At 54.2% G+C, this 23918-nt stretch overlaps 8 protein-coding genes across 8 annotated transcripts; 6 read left to right on the forward strand and 2 right to left on the reverse strand.

Annotated features, from left to right (window-relative positions):
• Positions 1-1154: 1154 nt before the first annotated feature.
• Positions 1155-3035, forward strand: UMAG_04813 (uncharacterized protein; the record flags this gene model as incomplete). The annotated part of the gene is made up of 1 exon (XM_011393372.1): positions 1155-3035. One exon carries the CDS (start codon positions 1155-1157, stop codon positions 3033-3035), a length of 1881 nt encoding a protein of 626 aa, XP_011391674.1.
• Positions 3036-3465: 430 nt separating this feature from the next.
• UMAG_10693 (uncharacterized protein) lies at positions 3466-5178 on the reverse strand (the record flags this gene model as incomplete). Its single annotated transcript, XM_011393443.1, has 1 exon — positions 3466-5178. One exon carries the CDS (start codon positions 5176-5178, stop codon positions 3466-3468), a length of 1713 nt encoding a protein of 570 aa, XP_011391745.1.
• Positions 5179-6159: 981 nt separating this feature from the next.
• UMAG_04815 (uncharacterized protein) lies at positions 6160-7599 on the forward strand (the record flags this gene model as incomplete). The annotated part of the gene is made up of 1 exon (XM_011393373.1): positions 6160-7599. The coding sequence occupies one exon, from the start codon at positions 6160-6162 to the stop codon at positions 7597-7599; it is 1440 nt and encodes a 479-aa protein (XP_011391675.1).
• Positions 7600-8556: 957 nt separating this feature from the next.
• egl3 (endoglucanase 3) lies at positions 8557-9900 on the forward strand (the record flags this gene model as incomplete). The annotated part of the gene is made up of 1 exon (XM_011393374.1): positions 8557-9900. The coding sequence occupies one exon, from the start codon at positions 8557-8559 to the stop codon at positions 9898-9900; it is 1344 nt and encodes a 447-aa protein (XP_011391676.1).
• A 1047-nt stretch (positions 9901-10947) lies between these two features.
• Positions 10948-15213, forward strand: UMAG_04817 (uncharacterized protein; the record flags this gene model as incomplete). Its single annotated transcript, XM_011393375.1, has 1 exon — positions 10948-15213. One exon carries the CDS (start codon positions 10948-10950, stop codon positions 15211-15213), a length of 4266 nt encoding a protein of 1421 aa, XP_011391677.1.
• Positions 15214-15592: 379 nt separating this feature from the next.
• On the reverse strand, positions 15593-16762 carry UMAG_04818 (uncharacterized protein; the record flags this gene model as incomplete). The annotated part of the gene is made up of 1 exon (XM_011393376.1): positions 15593-16762. The coding sequence occupies one exon, from the start codon at positions 16760-16762 to the stop codon at positions 15593-15595; it is 1170 nt and encodes a 389-aa protein (XP_011391678.1).
• Positions 16763-17482: 720 nt separating this feature from the next.
• UMAG_04819 (type 2C protein phosphatase PTC6) lies at positions 17483-19219 on the forward strand (the record flags this gene model as incomplete). The annotated part of the gene is made up of 1 exon (XM_011393377.1): positions 17483-19219. One exon carries the CDS (start codon positions 17483-17485, stop codon positions 19217-19219), a length of 1737 nt encoding a protein of 578 aa, XP_011391679.1.
• Positions 19220-20716: 1497 nt separating this feature from the next.
• Positions 20717-23746, forward strand: UMAG_04820 (uncharacterized protein; the record flags this gene model as incomplete). The annotated part of the gene is made up of 1 exon (XM_011393378.1): positions 20717-23746. One exon carries the CDS (start codon positions 20717-20719, stop codon positions 23744-23746), a length of 3030 nt encoding a protein of 1009 aa, XP_011391680.1.
• Positions 23747-23918: the final 172 nt, after the last annotated feature.

A 23918-nucleotide genomic window follows, 5' to 3' on the forward strand; every position in this document is an offset into this window, starting at 1 on the left:
ATCGCAGCTGAATTAGGTTGTAAGGACCGCTAAGACACAAGGTGGGGCGCAACTGAGCGGAAGCGGAAAGGCGACGCCATGTACGCATCCCTTTTCGATTCAGCTTGGCTGTCAGAGTCACGAGTGTGTGACAGAAATCAACGAGCATGATTCATGATTTGTTAAATGACGGAAACGGTCCCTGAGAATCGTGAATCGGTCGATGGAGAAGGACACTCACGACACGAATCAAGCCAAACAAAATCGATGCGGAGGCACGAGGAACCCTGCCAAGAATCGTATCAACATGGCGCCTATTTCACGATTCGCTGATCATTTGACTCACGGATGCAGCCAAAAAAAATTACCGGACTCACACTCGTGACTGTAGCGATCGAAGCGTGAAGTTGCGTGTTGCTGCTTTCGAAGCGTTCACGGTTAGGCGAGCCAGCCAAGTTGAAATATGGAGGCAGGCAGGTAAGGCAGGCAGGCTAGCTGTGTGCAGACAAGATTATTTCGAATCCAGCGCGCCTGATTTGTCATGGTTTGGACCAGGCACAAACACTCATTCCATCCAACCAACCGTGAACCACGCGAAACGTGAACCGTGAACCAAAACGCATCGGAACGTCAACCGGCAGCATCAGGCCTGTCACTCACTCTGAGCGCGATCGGCGACGCCGAAAGCAGGCCAATAAGCGAGCAAGCAACCCATTCAGTACTTGCGACTGACTGTTCCAGAGTCCGACAATCAAGAATTACGAATGGCTGGACAAGCGAACAAGTGATTCTTTCCTCCACTTTACGCTTTGTGAATCGCACATTCATGATTCGTGACTAGTTATGGATCCTGAATTCCGGTCGTGCATCAAGGCTCTACACCTGTTTGCCTCTCGAAACATTCATGATTGATATCCGTGATCACGGTGGGTTAACTCGTTGCACCAGCTAAAGCTCCTCTTCGGAACATCCGCTCGGTTCGTCTTGTCTTCTTCTCGTCCCTCTCGCTTCGCCATATCTCACTTACCACTACTACTACCATCAAAGCAGAGAACCATCCGATCTCTCCAAAACAGAAAGCATATCTGAAGCCTTTCTTAGAAATTCAATTGCCCCCTGCTTCTTCTCTCGCTCTCGCCGCCAGGTCCATCGGAATCACCAACTCGTTCGAAAAGATGACGACGCTCAACGTCAAAGCGGGGCCTATGCTCCGATACGATAACGTCGATCTTGGCACAGGTATTTACCATGCCTACGCCATGATTGTCACCGAAGATGCCACCAGTGACTACAATCTCACCCCCACCCTTCAGTATCGATGGGAGAATGCTTCCGGTGTCTCGGCGGCTGCCGATGGTACCACCGCCGTCTCCGAAGCCGACTCTCACAACCACTCTGAGGCCATCAAGCTCCACCAATACCAAGGTCAGGAGGGCTCTTTTACCTTTTGGCGCTTCAAAATTGAGGTTCCCTTGGCCGATAGCGAGTTGGCGGTTCACTACTCGATTGACGGCGAACCGCACCCCAATTCGCAGTCCGAAGCCATCAAGGGCATGACTGGCCACACCTTCTTCGTTCCCTCCAAGACGGACAACTTCCGATGGGCTGGTCACAGCTGCAATGGTTTCAGCTCTGGTGTCGACCAGGCTGAGTTCAACGGCCCCAACCCTCTCTGGGACGATTTGCTCAAGGCGCATGCTACTAAGCCATACCACGCCGTCATCGGTGGTGGCGACCAGATCTACTGCGATACGCTCGTGCGGGAGCCCGAGATGCAGGAGTGGAACAACCAGAGCGATGCAAAGAAACGCATGGCTATGCCTCTCACCGACGAGATTCGCACCTGCATCGATCGCTACATGTTCAACCACTACTGCGAGTGGTTCGGCGGTGGATCCTTTGCTAAGACCATCGCACAAATCCCCATGATCAACATGCTCGACGACCACGACCTCATCGACGGCTTCGGTACCTACCCTGACGACCTTATGCGTGCACCCGTCTTCAACCACGTCGGAGCTCGTGGTTACTTTTACTTTCTCCTCTTCCAGCTGTTTGTCAACGACGAGGTGGACGGTGTCAGCGAGACGTCGCACCCCAACAAGAGCATGCTCATTGGTGGCGACGGTGTCTACATCCCCTTCAAGAACCACAGTCTGCTCTCTTACCTTGGACCCAAACAGTGGATCCTGTTGGCCGACTGCCGTTCTGAGCGCAAGCTTGACCAAATCTGCAGCAAGGTCACCTACCAGCGTCTGTTTGATGCTGTTCGCAAACTGCCACCTGGTGTCGAGCATCTAATCCTTTTGCTCGGTGTGCCACTCGCCTATCCGCGAATGGTGTTTTTGGAACGCACGCTCTCGAGCTCTATGAACCCGCTCATCATGCTCGCCAAGGGTCTTTCTCCCGGCTTCACCAACAACTTTAACGGCCAAGTCGAGCTGCTCGACGATCTGGGCGACCACTGGTGTGCGGGACCGCACAAACATGAGCGCAACTGGCTCGTCGAGCGCGTTCAGGAGCTGGCGCTCGAGAAGCACCTCCGCGTTTCGTACATTAGCGGTGACGTGCATGCCGCTGGTGTCGGCGTGTTCTATGGCTACCACCAGCATGATCCCAGTCTCGACCCAAAATACTCGCTTGCCGTCATCACCTCGGCCATCGTCAACACGCCACCTCCACCCGCTGTCATCTCGATGCTCAACAAGCTGGCTAGCAAAAAGCATCGTTCGCTTTTCTACTGCGGAACTAAGGAAACCATGGTCCCGCTCTTCGAGACGGATTTGGAGGGTAACAAACAGAAGGATAAGTACATCATTGGCGCACGAAATTGGTGCTCTGTAGAGTATCAACCTGCGACGGCCGAGTTGGAGTTCGATATCCGAGTCGAGAAGGTCCGAGGTAGTGGAGAAACAAAGAGCTACGCTGTCAAGGCTCCAGCTCCGAGGTGGGATGTTGCTAAGCACCACCATCATCTTCTGCTCACGAAAAACTTTGATAAGGATGTTGGGACGCTCAAGGGTGCACCGGACGGCGTCACGCATGTCAAAGCTTGAGTGGGCTGCGAAGCGAGGCGGGAGGGAGGGGGGAGGATGGAGGATGTTGGTGGTACACTTATACCCTGTAGTGTTTCTGTGCGATCGAGTGAGTACGGATGCTCTCCGATTGTTCTCTTACGGACAAAGGGATCGAGAGTCACAGTTACGACTGATAGGTCGTGTTCCGTATTCTGGTCTCGCTCATTTTTCAATCACGAATGATAAGATAAATGATAGGTCTTCTCAGTGTGTCTGGCTGAGAGAGTACTGTGGGTTCGATTGCAAACTCACGGAACTGAAATGCATCTATACAGCCAAGCCTAAAGTGTGTACACGCGTGTGCGCAAGCACGAGGGTCTGGGAACAAAGGGGCGGAACGTGATCAAGCCAAAGTAGGACTTGAATTCGAGTTACGAGTGCTGGCTGGTGATGAGCGATTCCATGCAAGTTAGACAAGTTGAGCGGGCTGCTGGGACAAGTGCTGCTGTTGAAGCTGTTGAGCGATTAAGCGTTGTAATTCGTCCTTACGGTTTTCTTCGAGACTGTATGCATCTGCGGTTTCCTTTGCGATTTCCAACGCTCGTTCCGCGGCGCTTCGTCGAGCGGCTGCTGTCGAGTAGTCGAGTTCTGCGTCACGAAGATCACGCCTGACAGTACGCAACGAGGAGCGCTTTGAACCGAACAGGTAATTCGAGACGAACGAGGTACGTTGGTTTTCGAGCGCGAGCAATTCAGCGTCGAGATCCGGGGTGAGCGTGTAAGCCGAGCAAAAGTGGGGTGTGGTGGTCGGTGCAGGAGCGAGCGTCGATGGCGAAGGCAAGGTGGATACAGACGCTCCTGTGGGTATCGCTGATGCCGGAGTGGTCGGAGTCTGCGACGACGAAGTACGCGATAAGCGTGGTGCAGCAAGATGATGGTGTTGCGCAGTACAAGTAGATGGAGAGTAAGGCGAGTTTTCGTGTGGAGACGATCCTGCATGTGCTTGTCCATAGCCGCTACGATAACCAAGGTCGTCTTCCGCTCCAGCAGAGTAATGCGAATCATACGCGATCGTATCTCGACGTCCACGACCGAACGACGGATGCCCACCACGGTACGCGCCCATCGGTGGCGCCCCATCACGTACCCCGCGGTAGCGACCGTTGGAAGCGCTCATGTAGCTGCTCGCTTCGCGCTCTCGATCCGAGCCAGCACTGTAGACGCCGACTGAACCAGAACCTTCGCGGCCGCGGTACGCGGATGACGCGTGCGATGATGCAACTCCTCGAGACGCTCTAGGGCCTGTGGGTGGCGTTGAGATAAAGCCAGAGTTGTCACGTGCTGGTCCGCGTGGCGTGGCGTGTGGCGAGGCGGGTCTGTAGCGGGAGGCGCTTGCGCTGTCTGGTGCGTCGGCATTCCATGATGCAGTAGCAGCAGTGGTGGAAGACACTTGCGCATGGTCCCATGCTGATGAATCTGGTGCTGTTGAGCCTGCGGCAGGCGCTGCGGGTGCTGCTACTGAGGATGATGACGTTGGTGGCGGAGAAGACTGTCGAGCAGAATACGCGCCAGATGCATCTGGACGGTCCGCTTGTGCACCTACTGCGTCACGCTCTCTGCCTTCTGAAGAGCCTATTGAAGTTCTTCCCCAGGAGCCTCTCTGCTCGTACCGAGGATCCAACCCCGGACTTCTGGATCTTGCTCCCCGAGATGGTCCAAGAGGAGCGTGTCTTGCTCGATCTCTATCGTACGCCTCGGCGTCTCTGTCTCTCCCTGAAGCGCCGTATGCGGAATATCCACTTCGATCCCACTCCCTCTGCCTCTCGCGCTGCCTCTCCTCCATGCGCTGCTGATACCTTTCCTCCTCCTTGGCCTCCCACGCCTCTCGTTCTCTCTCCAATTCGGCCCTCTCCTGCTCGTTTCGCGGCGGCGGTCGACGACTGTAGTCCCAGGGACGGGGTGGTGGAATTGCTTTGTGCATTCTGCGTGCGTGCGGTCGTTCCGAGTATGCGCGTGGCTCTGGGTAGTACGAAGAAGTGTACGAACCGCGCGCGTCGTACGGCGGCCGACTATCAGCGTAGTCGTGCTCATCTCGAGGATGTCTTGATGGCGCATAGCGACGGTCGTCGCGATAGGGTCCGCCACGACTTCGGTATGCTGATCCATGATATCTATCCGACATCCTGCGCCTACTCAACAAGCAAGCGGGTTCGAACAGGTACGGGTGACTCTGTTCCAAGTGTGGATGGCGTTCAAAGCGTCAGCCAACTCGTGACTGTCACAAAATGCACGATTCGTGATTCCATTTCCGTTTCCGTTTCCATGTTCGGATTTCGGACGCAAACCACAAGCACAAAACAAGGACCACCAAAATCTCAAAGTTTTTCTTTTTTTTTTTTTCGTGCGAATCACGAAGCAAAATTCGTTTTGGAAGCTGGTTGGATATCATCGTTATGATGATGCCTGAGAATCACGCCATCTCGCCTTACGCTTCCTTTCGGAGTGGGCACCGTCTGACTTTTGACAACCTTTCGGCTGGACCCCGGCATTCGGTCTGCAAGACGTCCGGCTTGGGTTTTGTTGAACGACGAGATTGCCGTTCGAGACCTTTCTTCAGATGAAGGAGGTTGTCCTGTACAACCGCGACTAGCTCGGTCGCTCCCATTGGGTGCATCAAGAAGCTTCTTGATCCGATGTGGTGTAGCACAGAACTTCACTATAGGCTCTATTGTCGAAATGACATGATGGCGTCTAAGCGGCTTCGAACTCGTCGTCATTTTGAGCCTAGCATAGATTGTTCTGCGTGTAATCGTGAATGTTCTGAAACTTGATACTGTATCTCCTGTAATGCGTGGTGGGACAGGTCGTCGTCTCTCATGTGGATTTTCATACGGCGTGAGAATTAGATGCGTCGAGCTCGAATCCGCAATAGTGGCTTTGCAAGATCACCAGCAGATCCTTCGTACCAGCCCATCCCCGATGGATACATGAGTGTACACGGCTGTTGTATCAAAAATACAGTATTTTGATGACTTCCTTGAGCCGAGCTAGCATCTTTGACACATAGGAAAGGCTCATCAATGCATAAATAGAGCACAAAGCTCAAGAGGGGTTGGCAAAAACATCTACGACTTCCTTTAGCGGCCGTCAAACTATCGTCATGATGCGTCGCTGTGCTACAATCTCGACCAGTATACTGGTTCTGGCGATGACTGCCTGCCACGTACTCAGCCTTCCAATGTTGAGCACACCAGGATCAAGTGCATATGGTTCAATCACCCAAGGCTCAGGTTCAGGTTCAGGCTCAGGCTCAGGTTCAGGCTCGCGCTCTCGCAGTCAGTCGACGATCGGCGAGCAAGGTGCTGACCATTTTGGATTTTTGTCGCCTCAGCACGCGGACCAGTTCGACCCCTTTGCCGCAGGTGGTCTGTCAGAGTGGAACCACTTTCAGCCGGATGACTTCGCTACCTTCTTCGGACAGAATGATCATGAGCAGCCCTGGCATCCTTGGTCTCCCTCTGCAGCGGGAAATGCGCAACAAGAGGATAGTTTGACTCGCCTTATCCACACGCATTCCTTTCCGTCACCATCTCATGGTTTGCCACAGACTCAAGAATCTCATAGCATCATGGATGGCCCTAGATTAGCGCCACCACCGAGCAGAGCGTCGACTGTAGACGTAGAGACACGAGGCTCGTTTGGACTTGGTCAGACTCAGACTCAGACCGAACACGGGGACTCTAGTCAAGCTGATCAGGCTCCTCTGCCGCATCCTGAGGAACAAGGAGCAATTTGGCTGAATCAGGTGCATAAAGCTCAAGACGAGCTACCTTTAACGCTGGCTGAACGTATCGCAATCAAGGAGGCACGTAAAATCGTAACCGATCGCGACTTTTTCGATACTCGAGACCGCTGGATTGCGAATCGCTGGTATCCATCGACCATGCTCTTTAATCCGCACACGCCGGACGAAAATCGGCAAGATTCAACGGCTGCGAGGCTGAACGATCACAGACAAGGGCTACATACACCTGCAGATGCAAAGACAGGAATGTCTCCGCTCACCAAAAAAATGTTGGAAGATGTTGAAGCTCTGGGTCCATATGCTCAGGACGGACACGGTACCGTCGTGGCCAACAGCATGTGGAAACCTCCTGTAGAGGCGTATACCACTCTCCAGAAGATTGTTTCCAGCTTCCGTCTTCCCAGACGTTCGGGATACCTCAAACCTCGCTTGCAAGGTACCAGGAAATTCGATGGTGCCATCAACAGAGCTGTTTCGGAAGTACGCTACGCAGCTATGCCGAATCTGGCGGAGAGATTGTCGCTTGTTCGTCTCTCGGGCCAGAGGCTGATGGCGAATAAGTCGACTTGGGCAAGGATGGGCTTGCGAATGGTTTTCGCGCAGACATCCAACGTAGGATATGCTCTGGTGGATGCACAGCTGCTCAAAGGCTTCTTTCCTGGCCTGTTGGATCATGATCGACACCTGTTGACAGACGGCAGCATCGCCTGGATTGAGGTCGAAAAGTCAGGAAAACAATATGTCTACAGATTGTATTCGGTGCTCGATCCTAGCACCATCGATTTGTTAAAAGGCTAAGTCCGAAGCTATTACGATCAAGATGCGCTGGCTACCAACCCACTTTTGACACAAGCATGTATTGTAGTCGCCGTTTCGTTCCAAATTACATGACAGTTGCAGCATTGTGACCGAGTGAAAGCAGAGTCACATGCTCTCCCAAATGTTCGCACTCGGCGTCTTCTTCTCACTTTGTCGTGCCTTCCTCTGCGGCTCAACGATGCAGTAGCACAAAACTGTATGACAGCGAATCGTTCGCTACGGACAGCACCACCTCCTAGCACCTTAGCTTCAACTCAACATTTGAGAATGAGAAGTAGGCTTTGATCATAGCATGGTACAGTCAAGTGATACAAGCAATGCAAGCAATGCGACGTTGCTCATGAAAGCTTGAGGCTTACAGAGCATCAATATCGAGGTAAATTTAAACCCACGCGAACGAGGCTGTCTACACTCTTGACTGATAGGATTTGCACCCGAATAGCCACATACGACGAGTCAACTTCATATTGAAGCTTGAGTCTTGCAACTTCCGCCTCATTCAAGTGAAAAGAGTCCAGCTTGGTGGCCAGCTCGTGATTTGCCAACAATTTGTGATACACTCCAGGTGAAATGGAAGAGGTCCGAACAATCAATTTGACGCCCGTTGGTGGGGTGGATAGTTTCCGTAACGGCGAACGTACAGTAGGTGAAGAATCGAGCAATGGCACAAGGACACACGGCCGTCACCAGAAGTTGTGTTCAGGACACGCACCGGCATCCTGCTGGCCGTGCGCCGCCGACCGAAAATGAGTCAGGCTTCAGAGAAGCTATAAGAAGTCGCATCGCAAGTCCTGCATCGATCTCAGAAACGCAAGAACTTTCCGCGTGCTGGTCACTCCTCGTTCTCACCGTGATACTTGCCTCATCTTTCCCGTCACTGGCTGGCCCTTCAGATACGCATACCCCTTAATACGCTTGTCAAGATCTGTCGCAGCCATGAACAACAAGATGAAGCAGATCCTTCCGATCGTGTTTGCCGCTATCACATTCGCCTCGACTGCTACAGCCTACAATCCACCAACCGGGCCGTTTGCTACCCGATTCTGGGACTGTTGCCCCGCCGCTTTTGCCTGGAGCAGCGACAAGGTGGCTGTACATTCTCCAGTGGATATGTGCGAAAAGGACGGCGTCACTCCGATCCCGCAGAAAAGTCAGCTGTCTGGAAAGAATGGCTGCCAAGGCGGTAACATGTTTGCCTGCAATTGTATCACGCCATGGATGGATACTGTCGACCCGGAGCTAGCTTATGGTTACGGCGCCTACAATATCCATGATCCGGATGGCACAATCGAAAGCGCATGCTACTTAGTCGAGTTCTTACCTCAAGATCCCAACGGTAAAACGATGAAGGTGCGCAAGATGATCGTGCAGAACATTAACACGAGCCAAGAGCTTCCCAAGGGCAGCTGGGACCTCAACCTGGCCGGTGGCGGGGTAGGAGCCTGGCCTCAGGGATGCACCGGCCAATGGGGAACCGATTGGGGTAAACAGTATGGCGGCGTAGATAACGAGCAGTCGTGCTGCTCGCTCCCCGAAGGCCTTCGTTCATCGTGCTTGTTCCGCTTCAGAATGCTCGGTGAGAACCCTGGCTTGGCCTTGACGCCAAAGCGAGTGCGATGTCCGGTCGGTATCATCGACCGAAGCGGTTCGCAGAGGCAGGACGATGCAAGCGTAGCACCATACAGTGGTAAGACGGACAAGACTGGCTATCCAGCCCCTGACAAGTATCAGCGCAACCGAAGTGTCTGCCAAAACGTCGATCCAATCGGCATCGTAACCTCCGTTTGCGGCGGGACTCCCGGTGGGGCTCGCCTGCCCAAGGGTTCAGGTATGATTCGTCAAGACGGGCCTGGAGCAACTGTTCCCGATGACAGCACGGGCTCAACACCTGCAGTGGGTCAGCCAGAGGGCTACGGTGCGGCTCCCGATGCAAGCGGGCTCACCGGTGGTGGTAAGACGGACGCCGGATCTCCGACAGGTGAGGCGCCAACGACACCTGAGAACGGGGTCGAGGGTGACAAAGTCCCAACTGCACCTGACGAGCAGATGTCGAGTGGAGCTTCTCAACCTGGAGCAAGTGTCTCGTCGCAGGACAATCTTCCCCAAGACACGGCGCCTCACGATCAGGACAGAGGGGTTGGTGCTGGGGCCGGAATATCTCTGCCCAACTTTACAGGCTCTCAAGGTGCTTCTGCCGATGGGTACCATCCCGAGAATCACGGCGGCAGATCTGCTGGTCACCGTCGCGGAGTGTGTGCTCCTGCTAAGCACAGACGTTGATGTGTTCGCTAGCGGCTCGCGTATCTAATTGCTCTCGGACAGGTGCCGAAAGCACGTCACATTTCCCTAATCACAATCTGTCTCCAATTGTAGTCACGAGTCACACTATCAACGTCGAGACTTGGCTCTTTTCAGGTTTGTGATTGTGCAATCGTGAATGTGACTGCCGACAAGGTCAGTCAAGGAGTAACACGTGAGGTCCCTTTCACGTCACCTTTGTAGAAACCAGAGCCTCAACTGCTCGGTGTGTGAGGTCAGCCTCACATCGGACGCCAAACATGCGAGATGACTGAGCCAGCATGCTACTCTTGTCACAGCGTCTATGTGAAGGACGCCGACATGAGGTCAAGTTAACAGAAAAGAGTATCAATCAATTCGAATCGTGAATAGGCTGCTGCGTCGCTTGTTCTTCGCAAGCTGCTAACTCAACCAAGATGCAGCGTGAGTCGTGAGTGTTTGTGGTCTGGACCCTCTTGACAGGTCGGCGACGCGCATGGTGTCGACGTTGGGTGCAAATCATGATTCGTGATTCACAATTACGAATTGTTTGCCACAAGTCACGAGTGCTGCATGGCCTGAGCGCGAACGGAGAAGCCGAGCCAAACTTCCACTCGCCAACCCTTCACGAGTCTGTAGTGCAGCCATGCGGCATGCCAGTCACGAGTAATCATTCACGATTAATCGGACAGGGTTTACAACCTTTAAGTGCAGTATGTTTTAGATTGAGTTTTTAGGTCGGTGCTGCTGCAGTTAACGTTCTCCCGCTGTGCTACCGAATCGGCATCATGCCACATGCATTCGTAGCGTCCGACGATTCTGTCCTCTGGATCTGCCGATAGATTCACCTTCTTGAACCCTGTGACGATCTGAGCCCTGGCTCGTCAACGCCTGTGCTCAGCTGTCGCGACGGCAGCACCTTTTATCTCTTCCACCATCTTTCCTCTCCTTTCGCGCTGGCATCCTCACTCGCGCGACGTCTGGCTCCGAGGTTGATTCACGCTTGACATTCTCCATCGCGATCAGATGCTTTGAGCTCCTTTGCGCATCATGGCGTCAATCCTCAAACATAAGGACCACGCAGCAGCTGCGTCTGCGGCTGTTGCTCCCTCCGAGCCCACCGAAGAGCAAATCAACGCTGCTCAGGCGCAAGACGCTGCCGAGTACGCTGCTATCAACGCCCGGTTGAAACAGAACGAGGCTGCGGGTGCTCGTGTTCTTGAGTTTGATGAAAATGCTACGCCACAAGAAAAAGCTGCTCAGGCTGCTAAGGGCATGGATCGCATCAAGCCCAAGACCGCCCCAGCTACCGCTGAAAGCTTAGGCATCGCCAGTGACCTTGGCGGCAAAAAGGTTGACCCTACTCTCAGCCTCAAGGATGTTGAAAAGCTCAACGAACAGGAAAAGGCTGCAGATGGCTCTCTCCCTGCCGGACAGTCCAATGTCAACCTTCCGCCTGGTACGGTGGCAGGCTGGGCTGCTGCGTCTCTTGCCGCTAGAGGTCTTCCGCTCGACCGAGCAGTCAACTCTGAAGAAGAGGCTCAACGCGACTTGATCAGCACTTTTATCGGCGAGAGTTATCTGGGCTACTTTTGGTGGAATGCCTCGGTCATCATCCTCGCTGTGCTTTTCACCTACTTTGCTACGCGCCTCGGTGGTGGTCTTGCCTCTATCTTCATCATCGGTGCCTTCTGCTCAACCTACTACAATGCAAGCATGCGCCGCACTCGGCAGCGCGCGCGAGACGATATCACTCGTGAACTCGCCAAAAAGAAGATGGTTTCGGAACATGAGTCGGCCGAATGGATCAACCACTTCCTATCGCGCTTCTGGCTCATCTATGAGCCTGTTCTCTCAGCCACTATCATCGGCATTGTTGACCAGATCTTGGTGCAGAATTGCCCCTCATTCCTTGACTCGATTCGCATGACTACTTTCACCTTGGGCACCAAAGCCCCTCGCATCGATTCAGTTCGAACCTTTCCCAACACCGAAGAAGACGTCGTCATGATGGACTGGAAGTTTAACTTCACCCCTAGTGATGTTCTTGACCTTACCGTCAAGCAGGCCAGGCAAAAGATCAATCCCAAGATCGTCCTCACCGTCCGTATCGGAAAAGGCTTTGTGGGTGCAGGTCTCCCAATCTTGCTCGAGGACATCAACTTTGTCGGACACATTCGACTCCGCATGAAGCTCATGAGCGCCTTCCCTCATGTGCAGCTTGTAGACATGTCGTTCATCGAGCCACCCAAGATCGACTATGTCCTCAAGCCAATCGGTGGTAACACGTTCGGCTTCGACATCGGCAACATCCCTGGTCTTTCTGACTTTATCCAGGGCCAGATCCACGCCAATCTCGGGCCCATGATGTACAACCCCAATGTCTTCACCATCAACCTTGAGCAGATGATGTCTGGAACCCCGCTCGACACGGCGATTGGTGTCCTTCAGGTCAACATCTGGTCAGCACGCAATCTGAAGGGTGTTAAGCTCGGTGGAGGCACGCCAGACCCATACGTTGCCCTCTCCATCGATAACCGAGATGTGCTCGCCAAAACCTCCATCAAGAAAGGTACTGCGAATCCACAGTTCAAGGAGACCAAGTTCGTGCTGCTCAACAACCTCAATGGTATGCTTACCATGGCCATCATGGACTACAACGAGCACCGTCCCGATTCCACTCTTGGTCAGGCCGCCTTTGACCTCAAGGAGCTCATGGACGATCCTGAACAGGAGCACCTAAGCACCCCCGTCATCCTCGACGCCAAGGAGCGCGGCGAGGTCCAGTACTCACTCTCGTATTATCCGGTCTTCAAGCCCGAAGTAGGCGAGGACGGCCAGCCAAAGCCCTTGCCCGAAACTCGGTCAGGCGTTGTCCGCTTCACTCTTCACCAAGCGAAAGAGCTCGACAAGCGCTCTGGATTCGGTGGAGAACTGTGCCCCAAAGGTCGTATCAAGCTCAACGGCCAAGTTGTCAAGGACACAATCGTCATCAAGCGCACTACTAATCCCATCTTTGAAATGCCGATCGAGTTCCTCGTCACCGACCGCAAGAAGGCTGTCATCACTGTCGAGATTCTCGACGATCGCGACCTGCGCTCGGATCCAGTGGTTGCGTACCTCAGCATCCGACTCGAAGACCTGCTTGCAGCGAAGGAAAAGCAGCAAGATTGGTTCCCGCTCAAGAGCTCTAAGAACGGTCGTGTACGCATCTCGGCGCAATGGAAGCCAGTGCAGATGTCAGGCAGCATGAATGGAAGCAGCGGCTACACGCCCGCTATCGGTGCCGTCAAGTTCTGGATCAAGCGAGCCACGGATGTCAAGAATGTCGAGGGTATGACTGGAGGCAAGTCGGATCCCTATGTTCAGCTCCGCGCTCGTGGACAAGCCGTCGACGGTTCAACAATTGTCAACAACAACCTCAACCCTGAGTGGAACGAGATCCTCTATGCACCCGTGCACACGCTGCGGGAGAAGATCACACTCGAGGTCATGGACTATCAGAACACGGGCAAAGATCGCTCTCTCGGCAATGTCGAGGTTGACGTGGCCCAGCTCGCTACCGAGTCGAACAGTGCCGATCCGCGAGTTCGGTACACGGGCACTGGCAAGCAGGTGCACAAAGACAAGATTCATCTGGGACGCGGTATCTACAAGGGCCAGATCGAGTTCGACTGCGAGTTCCTGCCGGCGGTCAACCTCAAGGGCGCCGAGTTCGACGAGCGAGAGAATGAAGCGGTCGCAAAAAGCGGCGCTATTCTGGAGGAACCCGAGGAAGAAGGTGAGATGCCCACGTCCAAAGTATCCAACGGGTCCGATGCAGCCAATGGTCTTAATAAGGTCAATGGCGCGAGTGAGTCCGGTGCGGTCATAAACGGTGCAGGAGCAGCAGGAGCAGCAGCTGCTGCTTTAGGCCACGACAAGAAGGATTCAACCACATCCACGACAGCTGCCAACGGTCGTCCTTCCACCGTCGCTGAAAAGGCTGAGGAAGGTATCTTCATGTCCAAGGAGCAGCTTCTTCAAGAGCAGTCCGGAATCATCGTTTTCAACATTTTGCAGGGTCAGCTGCCGGGTAACAAGAAGAACGCCCGTCTTGAGGTGCTGTTCGATGATGGCTACTGGCCCGCCTACATCACTGAAAAGGCACGAACGGCCCACCATACCTGGGACGAGGTGGGCGAATCGGTGGTCAAAGAGCTTGATTGGTCCAAGTTCCTCCTGAAACTACGAACGGGCGACGGCGACGATGATGTATTTGCCGAGTTTGCAGGCAACACCAAGGACGTTCTGGAGAAGGCTCTCAATTCGCAATATGAATTGCGACTTCATAACGCCGCCGGCGCTCAGGTGGCTAGTGTGGTGATGGAGTGCAGATATATTCCCATCAACCTGCACCTCGAACCGGTTGAGAGCGTCAACAACCAGGGTTTCCTCCGTGTAGACCTGGTCCACGCTCGTAACCTTCGGGCCGCCGATCGAGGCAACCGCTCGGACCCGTACTTCGCTTTTGTGCTCAACGGCGAGCGTTTGGCCAAGTCCAAGGTGGTGAAGAAGACGCTCAACCCAGATTTCAACGAGAATCTGGGAGAGTTCAAGGTGCCCTCTCGAGTGCATGCCGAGGCCATCTTCGAGGCGTACGACTGGGACCAGGTCGGTACGCCTGACAAGCTTGGTAAAGCGCAGGTGGATCTGGCGGTGCTCGAACCTTTTGAGCCGTTCGAGAAGACGTACGCACTCACCGGAAGTGGATCGACAGATACTTCGGAAGTGACGCTGCGCTTCGTGTTCAAGCCGGACTTTGTCACAAACCGCGAGCGAAAGGGTACCAGCATCAGCCGCACGTTTACATCCGGAGTCGCGGGAGTGGGGCGTGCTGGAGCCGGAGGTGTGATGACGGTGGGAACAGGAGTCGGCAAGGTCGGCATGGGAGTCGGCAAGGTCGGCTTTGGTGTTGGTAAGGGTGTGGTTGGTGTTGCAGGTAAGGGTGTCGGTGGTGTTACCAAAGGTGTTGGCAGCCTCATCCGTCCCGGCGGCCGCAAGGTATCGGCGAGCGAGATTGCGGCGGGTGAAGAAGCCTTGATGGTTCCAGCCATAGACGAGCCAGTGGTGCCAGCGTACGCAAGCGACGGCCTCCCCGCCTCTTCTGCTGGCGCTGGTTTGTCTGCTGGGCTCAACATCCCAGTGCCAGCTATACCGGAAAACGCGTCTCGTGCCAGCTTTGAACATGATTCACGCTCCATGGCCGAGTCGCAAGGTACACCATCGAAGCGCAGATCCAGGCTGCACAACCCTTTCAAGCGTCATGACAAATGAGTCCCTGTCTGTCATTAGTTCACACTCACAACTATCGCTCTATGTGGCCTAGTTGGTACCGGATCAAGGGCCACTTTGATTCGTTTGTGAATATCAGTGCGTCACATGTTTGTTTGATCGGTGCTTTGATTGGATGATGGGCTGCGATGAGCGAGGATGATGCGAGAGTGACGGGGACGCAATGCGCTCAGCGGCGGTATGTTTTCAGAGTAGCACCCGGGGCATGAAGGGAAGAAGTGAGGCTTATTGTGCGGGGTGGAGCAGCTACAATGGACGGCTCTCGGCACGTGCAGGCGGACACAAGTGTTGCTCATGGGATGGAAGGATGCAGGTGGTGATTGCGATGAGCAAATCGGCAGAAGTGAGGTATGGATACATATCAGATACGACGGAAAGCAGCGATGCTGAGGTTGGCATTTGATGTGTGTTCGGAAGAGGTTGCTGTTGGTGGTGATTTGGGATCCAAACTGCCAAGCATGACTTCTCGGTCGGAGAGGTTTGCGAGGCGGAGCGACTCGGCACGAATGAAGGTGACGATGCGGTGGAGGTGGTAGGGAAAAGCCAACTCGGGATGCGCAGCAGCAAGGGGGTCGGTGGCGGGAAGGATGTTGGCAGGTGCTGGCATCGTAGCTGGATTGTGCGCTTGGGAAGCCAGTGTAGAAGCGTCTGCATTCGCGCGATCAGCGCCGAGACTTTCAGCAGCCGCTCGAGCGTAGACGCTTGCATTGCGACTCGAAGCGATCCTTGGATCCGTAATCGCAGCATCCCTAGCCAATACCGGCTGACCCTCCGGATCGTCCTTCTCGCCCTTGACCAATTTATCGACGCCTGCGAGCTTACGCTTGACGCCAGCCACAGTACCCCAACCAGCGCCCCAGATGTTCCTCCACACCGCCTGCGCCAACGTCGCATCTCCACTGGCCAACCCTTCGTCGTATCCGAGCACCGATCCGCGCTGCTGCATGTGCATATCGCGCATATACCCTTTGACGAGTCTAGACGTCTGAACACCAAATCGATCGCGCATACGAGACTCGGCATCGATGAAAAAGTGATTGATCAACTCTTGGCTGTACGTCTTGTTGGCCGCTTTGTCGAATGCTCGGAAACGCGCGAGAAGCAGGTAGACGTGAAGATTCGTAATCTGGAACCAGGTCTGGTAGGTTTCCGGTAGAGCGCAGTCACCGTACCAGAAAGCTCGCTCTATATGAGCTCGTTCAGCACATCGATCGTACAAGTCCGAGGTGACTCGGATCGAGGTAGATGTAAGCGAGTTGTAGCCCATCAATTTCGCTAGGCCCTTGACGATGGCGACTGTGACGGGGGAGTAGGGTTCCTTGGAGGGAGGCGGTGCGCTGGGAGAGAGCTGAGATGTGTGAAGCAGTGAGTTGGGCTTATCCTTGGACGACGATGATGCAGATGCCTTGTTGAGAACGGACGTAGAAGAGTATGTTCTGGTAGTGGTCATGACAGCTGTCGAAGTGCTGGGCAGCAGAATGGCGCTCCGGGTGGCCACAGCCAAGGTGGAGAAAGAAGCTTTGACAATCATTGTGCGATGTGAGCCGTCGTTTATGAGACGTAGTACTGTTCAAGGTGAAGGAAGAGGTTCATGAGGTTCACCTCCCTTTCTTAGTGTCTGTGAGATGGGGGTCAAGCCAAGTTTTGGCAGCCAATCGTGAATTCGTTTTTCTTTGGTAACCAAAACTCACGACTTGCTTTCTTCGCCGAAGGCGCCTGTCAAAACCAAAACGTGGGTGGAGGCGGATCTGAATCGAGCACCTTTGAAATCAATCCCCGATAAAGTTCCAAAATCGCGACCCCAAATCGCAGACGATCACCGATAGATGATGAGATTTTTTGAAATTTTTTTTCTCCAACAATTCGTGATTGCGAATCGTCAATCACGAATCATGAGTTTTGCCGAATGGGACGTACGGGTAAGACGGGGTTGTGGATGCATGCACCGTCATCACACGAAACGCTCACACGGCTGCAAGTCATAGTTGTAAGTGTGCAAAGCGGAGCGACTGCGGGTGCAAACCACGAACACGGAACGTGGAACCCAACCACGATTCGTGAATGATTCTTGCGTTGGACCCTGCCCGAAGGGCTACTCTCAACTTATGACGCCGGTTTGCTCTCTCCTTCATCAACATCAACGCCATCATCATCGATACAGTGCTGTGCTACACATCGCAGTGTAGATACATGAGCTATGATAAAGTCGGCTGGCGGAGCGGTCGCGGGACCTTCCCGTCTTCGAACGGCTATGTCTACCCCGTCCAAGCCACTTCGATCGGTCCAGATTCGATCTGCTGTGTATACAACGTGTAGGAGTTCATCGGATCGATTTGCTGCCTCTCAAACATCCTCTTTGTTGCCAGGCAAAGGCAAGCAGAGGGAGAATGACGCGTCTACCCTGTCGACTATCTCGTGTGGGTGTCACTTTCAGCAGCGGCGTCATCAGCAGACGTTTGTCCGTACGGTTTCGCCAGCCGGCGCGCAAGTTCGTGTCCAGCTCAAGTCGACCCGCAGCGGCGTGTTCGGCCTGTCGACCAGCCGTGGTACACGCGCGTACCAAGAAGATACCGCGTCTGTATCGTGTCTGCACGTGCCCGTGGACGAGCTGAGGCGCAACTACCTCAAGCTTCACTCACTTTCGTCGTCAGCTGCAGGTGCAGCTGCGGCCAATGCTGCATTGGAGTGGGACCCAGAGAAAGCAGGCGGAGAAGAGCTGGCTGGTCAGGTGGTCTGGTTTGGGTGCTTCGATGGACATGGTGGTCAGCAAGTGTCAAGCTTCTTGCGTGATCAACTCCACCGAACATTCGAAAGCGTCGAGAAGGACATGGTCACAGATACCGTGCAGTATACAAGGGAACTTGGAGGATACTTTCGGCGATTCACTGGAGGCGTACTCGAGCGATGGGTGCGAAAAGATAGACTAAAACCTGTGCGAGCCATCGCCGCCGCTGGACGGCGGCCTCCGACATTAGCAAATACAGCCAAGACAACAGAGGCCGGCTCAAAGCAGGATGATGTCAGATACAAGAGCACGGAGGAACAAGTGGACCATCTCACCAAGCCGGATTCGTTGTCCGATATGTTGAGCGATGAAGGTCAAGCGCAAGATTCGAGCAAGACGATCCTCCAGCCTACTCGTCAAGACGGGGCTGTCAAGATCGGCGGTAATGTGGATGGACTCGGCAAGAAGACAGCTGGAAGTGAACTGCCTGCTGGAAGCGCAGAGCTAGGCTGGGATAAGCTGATCGAGCGTATCCCGCCTCCCGAAGGAATGGAGAAAGAGACCATGACTATGGCCGAGCGTCTCACTCTGGCGTGGCTCGTCGCAGATCGACAGATCCAGAGTTCACCTGAACTCGATGTTGGGGGTAGCACAGCTTCGGTGGCTTTGCTTCACTCGCTGGACATGCCTTCGATCCCGTGGTATTCGTCCGAATTTGTGGGTCTGCATGTTGCACATGTAGGCGACACGCGCATGCTCATGTGTTCTGTGAAAGACGGTAAGGCTGTCCCGCTTACTAGTTACCACCATCCCGACGATCGATCCGAGTCAGAGCGACTGCGCAAGATGGGCGCCGGAATGATCACCGATTCGTTCGGCGAGGCGAGATGGATGGGTGCGTTGGCCAACACGCGTGCATTTGGCGACTCGCGATTCAAAAAGGTCGGCATCACGGTGGAGCCCGAGATCTTTTCGCAGGTGATCCGCGGAAGCGACTACGGCTTCGTGATTGCATTCAGCGATGGTGTCGGTGGCGTCATGTCGGACCAAGAGGTGGTGGATCTGTGCAGGAACGCGAAACACCCGACTCAGGCAGCGCAGAACGTACTGACATTTGCAGAAGAGCTGGGCGCACAGGATAACTGCACAGTCATCGTGATTCCGCTCAAAGGTTGGGCCAAGGTTGGAGGTCAAGATGTGACCCGAGAGAGGCGCGAAATGCGCCGGTCCAAGATTGACCTTTATCGAGACAACCGCAGGTAAAGACCAATTACGAATGATGTAAACCCTCTTTCCACCGGTCGGAGCGGAAGCTTGACCGAATCACGAATGTCGTGATCGACATGAAGAGCTGCCAGAGCTGAGCAAGTCGTAAGTGTGCGAGATTGCCCGATTGACTGAATCCATCGGGCTAAGGACGCGTCTTGGCAAAAACCAAAATCGTATCGCACGTTGAGACGAGAATCGTGAATCGTGAATCACGAATGCTGTTAGGAAGAACCGTGGACACAGCGCTGGATCGAGTCGCGTAAATGAGCTTGAATCTGCAGTTATCGGAGCAGGTATACTGCAAAAAGCTCCTTGTTAGCTCTCTGAGACGACGCTACTCTAGATTTGAAGCGTGCCGTCATCATCAAACAACATCAAAGCTGATACGTTGAAAGGCTGAGCTGGTTAATGAGTCACGAGTGGTGCCGTTCGGTCGCGGAATTCAGGATTGATAGAGCTAGTTGCTTGACGCTTTGAACGCCAACATGACTTTTGACTTGCAGAAATCCTAGACCCAAACCGACGTGCCAGAGTCACAGAGAGTCTCACTCCTTGAGTAGAGTGACGAGTGGAGCAGAAATGGACTAATATACACTCATACGGGCGTATGGCCACGCGTAACGCACAACGCACAACGCACAACTCACAACTTCACGATTCGTGATTGCTTCGCCAAACGCGCTTTCTTCGTGCTTGTCAATTAAGGAAAACGATTTCCTCCATTCGTGATTTTGGGTCACGTTTCCACAGATGTCCGGCCTTGTTAGCATTCATACTCTAGCTAGACCTTCTCGATACCATGAAGGAGAGGCACTTTGCATGCGAAATACGAACAATCTAGTCGCGGGCTCCAGACTCTATCCACGCTTTGGGCCAGGTATGTGAAGGACGCGAGGACGAGGAGCTTACACGATCAGAAGAAGCTCTCTGTGAGGTTGTCAGCTGCAGCTCCAAACTGATGCGGCAGCGCACAGGCTGAGTGGAAATTTTGTATCGCTATACTTGCCCTCTCGGTCCGTGTCCTCCTCTGTCATCACTCTCAGTCACGTCAAAGTGGGACTCACGACTCGCTTGAGCTTTTCGTGCTTTCCTCTGTTCCTCATTACGATCTCCTTGACCCAATCTCTTTAGTCCTCATCATTTTGGATTTCAACATTCCTCCCGCTTCTTCACTTCCGCCCGACCTCGACCTCACCCCCATACATCTCACACCTCCCTCCTCTTTCGCGTATCCTGGCTGCATCGTCCGTCTTTTGTCAACCGTACCCTGCCCAAGCCTACAGATTACGCGCACCCATCAAAGCCGCATCAAACGTCTTGTCTCGGTCACGCACACCCCACTGATCCTACTCGCAGCGAATCGCTTTCACTGGACAGGCGTCGTTACCCTTACATCTGCATTATCTCGGCACCAACGTCGGCTTTTCCCTCCCGGTCGTCCAGCCGTGCATCTCTTTCTTACACCTGTCTGCTGAAACTCTTTTTCCGATCATGCCGCTGGTCAAACGAAAACCCGTCGAGCCCTTCCCACCTCCCACCGCCACAGGCTCCGAAGATCCTGATGTCTTCTATCTCGCTGCCACCGGTGAGGTTTTTGCCGACTTTGAAACCTACTCAAATCGCCTCAGCTTCTACAACCAAAAGATTTTTCAATGCGAGCTTACCGGCAAAATCAACCTGACCTACTTTGAGGCGCTCAAGAGCGAACGCAAGGAGGCCATCGCGCTCCACAAGATCTTCCCAGAACAGCTCAAGGCTCCTGTTCTCAAGGCGGTCCAATTCCAAATCACCGGCCGCATTGACGAGCTCGTCGATCGCGTATATGATCGCTTCAAGGACCGCTTCTTCCCCGGCGAGACTGTCTACTTTGATCTCGATGGCGACAAATACTTTGCTCGCATGACCAAGGTCGACCCACCCGCCAACTCAGTTGCTGTGTCCAAAACAGACGACCTTGATCATGTCAAGCTAGAACCCAACGGTCACGCCCATTCTTCCTCGTCGACCCAACGAGCCTTCCCCTCTTCCACCCCCATCCACTCTATCGGCACCAACTTGAGCATTGAATTTGAGCAAGGCGTGCAACTCGACAATCCAGCGCAGTACGTCTATACGGTTGACCTGATCGATGACGAGGATGAGCCTACAGGCGGCACCCACATCACTTCATCCGAAAAGCTCAGCCGCGATCGTCTTGCCTTCTCAAAGACCATCCTCCGCAAGTACCTGCGCGACTGCATCCTTCGCGCAGCCAACATTGGCGCAGAATGGAGAGTCAAGGAATGGCTCGCCGTCAAATACGGTATCCCTCTCGAGCCCACGGACGAGATCATGGAAAAGAACGAGGCTCTCAAAGATGCTAAGCTTTCTAAACGTAAAAAGTATCTGCTCACAGACGCAGAGGATTCATCGGCCTCAACAAGCAAGAAGCCCAAAGCAGAGGGCAAGAAACTCAGCGCCGCAGCACAGCGCAAAGCTGACGAGGCCGAAAAAGCCGCCTTAGAAAAGGCGAAAGAGGAAGAGAGGCTCCGCAAGAAGAATCTCAAGTATCCCATCGAGGATCTCGAGCTCGATCCCATCACCAGGCGTGAGCTTCTGTTCAAGATGCCGGGCGAGCTCGAACGACGCAAGGAGCGGCCACTCCCGGCTCGTGGCGAACACGCACTGCCAGTGCCTGAGGAGCTGTTTGAGGCCTTCCTCGGCACGTATTACTTTCTCATATCCAAAGGCAAGCCGCTTCTCCTCTCGCCTTTCACCATGGACGACTACGAGCAGGCGCTTCATCACCGGCTGTCGGATCCACCGTGTACGCTCATCAACGAGATTCACCGGACGTTGATCAATCTCATTGTCCGCGATGGAGGTTCCAGTCTGGTCGCCCAAGGCTCGGCGCTCGTTGCCAGCCTTGATGATGCTGCGTCCGCCCCGCCCAGCACCAACGGCGATGCAGACGATCAAGCTGCAAGCGAAGCCGGCTCTGATGTCGACGAACTCGACCCCACCCCCAACGGCGCTCCAACCAATGGCAACGGAAACGGTGCTAGCAACCATGCGGACGCTGAAGCCATCACCGGCCTGCTCGAAGCGGCGCACCAACTCAGCAAAGGATGGGAGAAGCTCATCATCCGCCCCGACAACCGTCGCGAGCGATGGGAGAACAGTCTGATTGGCCTCATCGCTGCTCGTGCTACGTCGGACTTGCTTCCACGCAGGATCGGCATTCTCTCCCATCTTACCGCAGTCGAGCATGCTGAAGGCTACATTGACGGAAAGTTCGAGGCCGAATTGTACGACACTCCTTCGCAGAGGTATCCGCTCTTGACCCTGGCTGACAAGCTGCAGATACTTGATTTCCTGTGCATCCTGGCTGTCGAGACGAAACCGGTCAAAGCGTTTTACGACGAGTGCGAAGCTCAACTGACCGAGCTCAGGAAGGAAAAGATCGAGGTGAGCCGAAGCAAGAAGGAATTAGCGAATGCATGGGGAGAATTCGAAGGCAGCAAGAAAGAGGACAAGGAGGGGGACGAGCAAGAGGGAGAGGATAGAGTAGAAGAAGAAGAGAAGGACGAGGAAGAGGGTGAGGACGAGGAAGGAGTGGATGGTGTAGAGGACGAGGAAGAGGAAGAGGAAGAAGAGGAAGAAGACGAACTGGCTTCCGACTCTGACACGCGATCGACACGAGAAGATTCGAGCTTCTCGGACAGCGGGCGAGGCGGACGCGGTGGCGGATCGCGTCAAGAAATCTTGCGTCAGAAAGCGATTGAGAAGCAGGCGCGGGAAGCGGCACGTCGATTGGAAGAAGCCAAAGCGCGCGAGGCGCACAGAGCGAAGCTTGCTGAGAACAAGATTCTCGCTGCGCAACGAAAGAAGCTCGAAGAAGAGGAGAGCAAGCTGGCTCGACGAGACGAGACGATCGATCGCGAGTTCCGACGACTGATTCTTGCGTCACGCATGACGCCGTTGGGACGCGATCGGTTCGGCGATAAGTACTGGTGGTTTGACGGGGTCGGTTCATGCTCGCTGGTGACTGGATCGGAGAAAGCTACATACCAGACCGGTCGACTGTTCATTCAAGGAGCCAGTGTGGACGAAGTATCGCTGCTTATCCCTGATCCTCCAACGACGCCCGTCAAGACGTCGGCGTATGCGCACCTCTTGCACCCACCCATCAGCGCCGAGCTGATCGCCACGCGGCGTGCAGCCGAACTCGGCGGGCCGGACGGTACGCTCCTCCCCAACGAATGGGCGGTCTACAGCGACCCGGAACGCGTCGAGCAATTCTACGCCTGGCTTCGCCCCAAAGGTCACCGCGAACACCAACTCAAACAGCAGCTCGGCAGACTCAAGCATTACATCGAAACTGGCATGAAGAAGCGCAATGCCGACCTGACCGCACATCTAAAAGACCTCCCAGACGCCGTCAGGCGCAGCGCTAGAAGTATCAAGGATCACGCTGCTGCAAACGCCACCACCAGGTTGGGCTACATGGCTTGGAAGAACTCCTTGGAAAAGGCAAAGTGACCATTCCGTATTATTCCACGATCCACTGCCATGCTTGTCATGTAATACCTTGGTTTAGAGCTCTCAAACAATCACTGGTCGCGCTTGGGAATGTGGAAACGACGATCGAGATGTGAGACAATGCTGACATGGGACAGGCCATGTCAATTGCGAATTGTGTGGCACAGACAAG

Source organism: Mycosarcoma maydis, chromosome 17, assembly GCF_000328475.2.
Source record: "Mycosarcoma maydis chromosome 17, whole genome shotgun sequence".
Taxonomy (NCBI): domain Eukaryota; kingdom Fungi; phylum Basidiomycota; class Ustilaginomycetes; order Ustilaginales; genus Mycosarcoma; species Mycosarcoma maydis.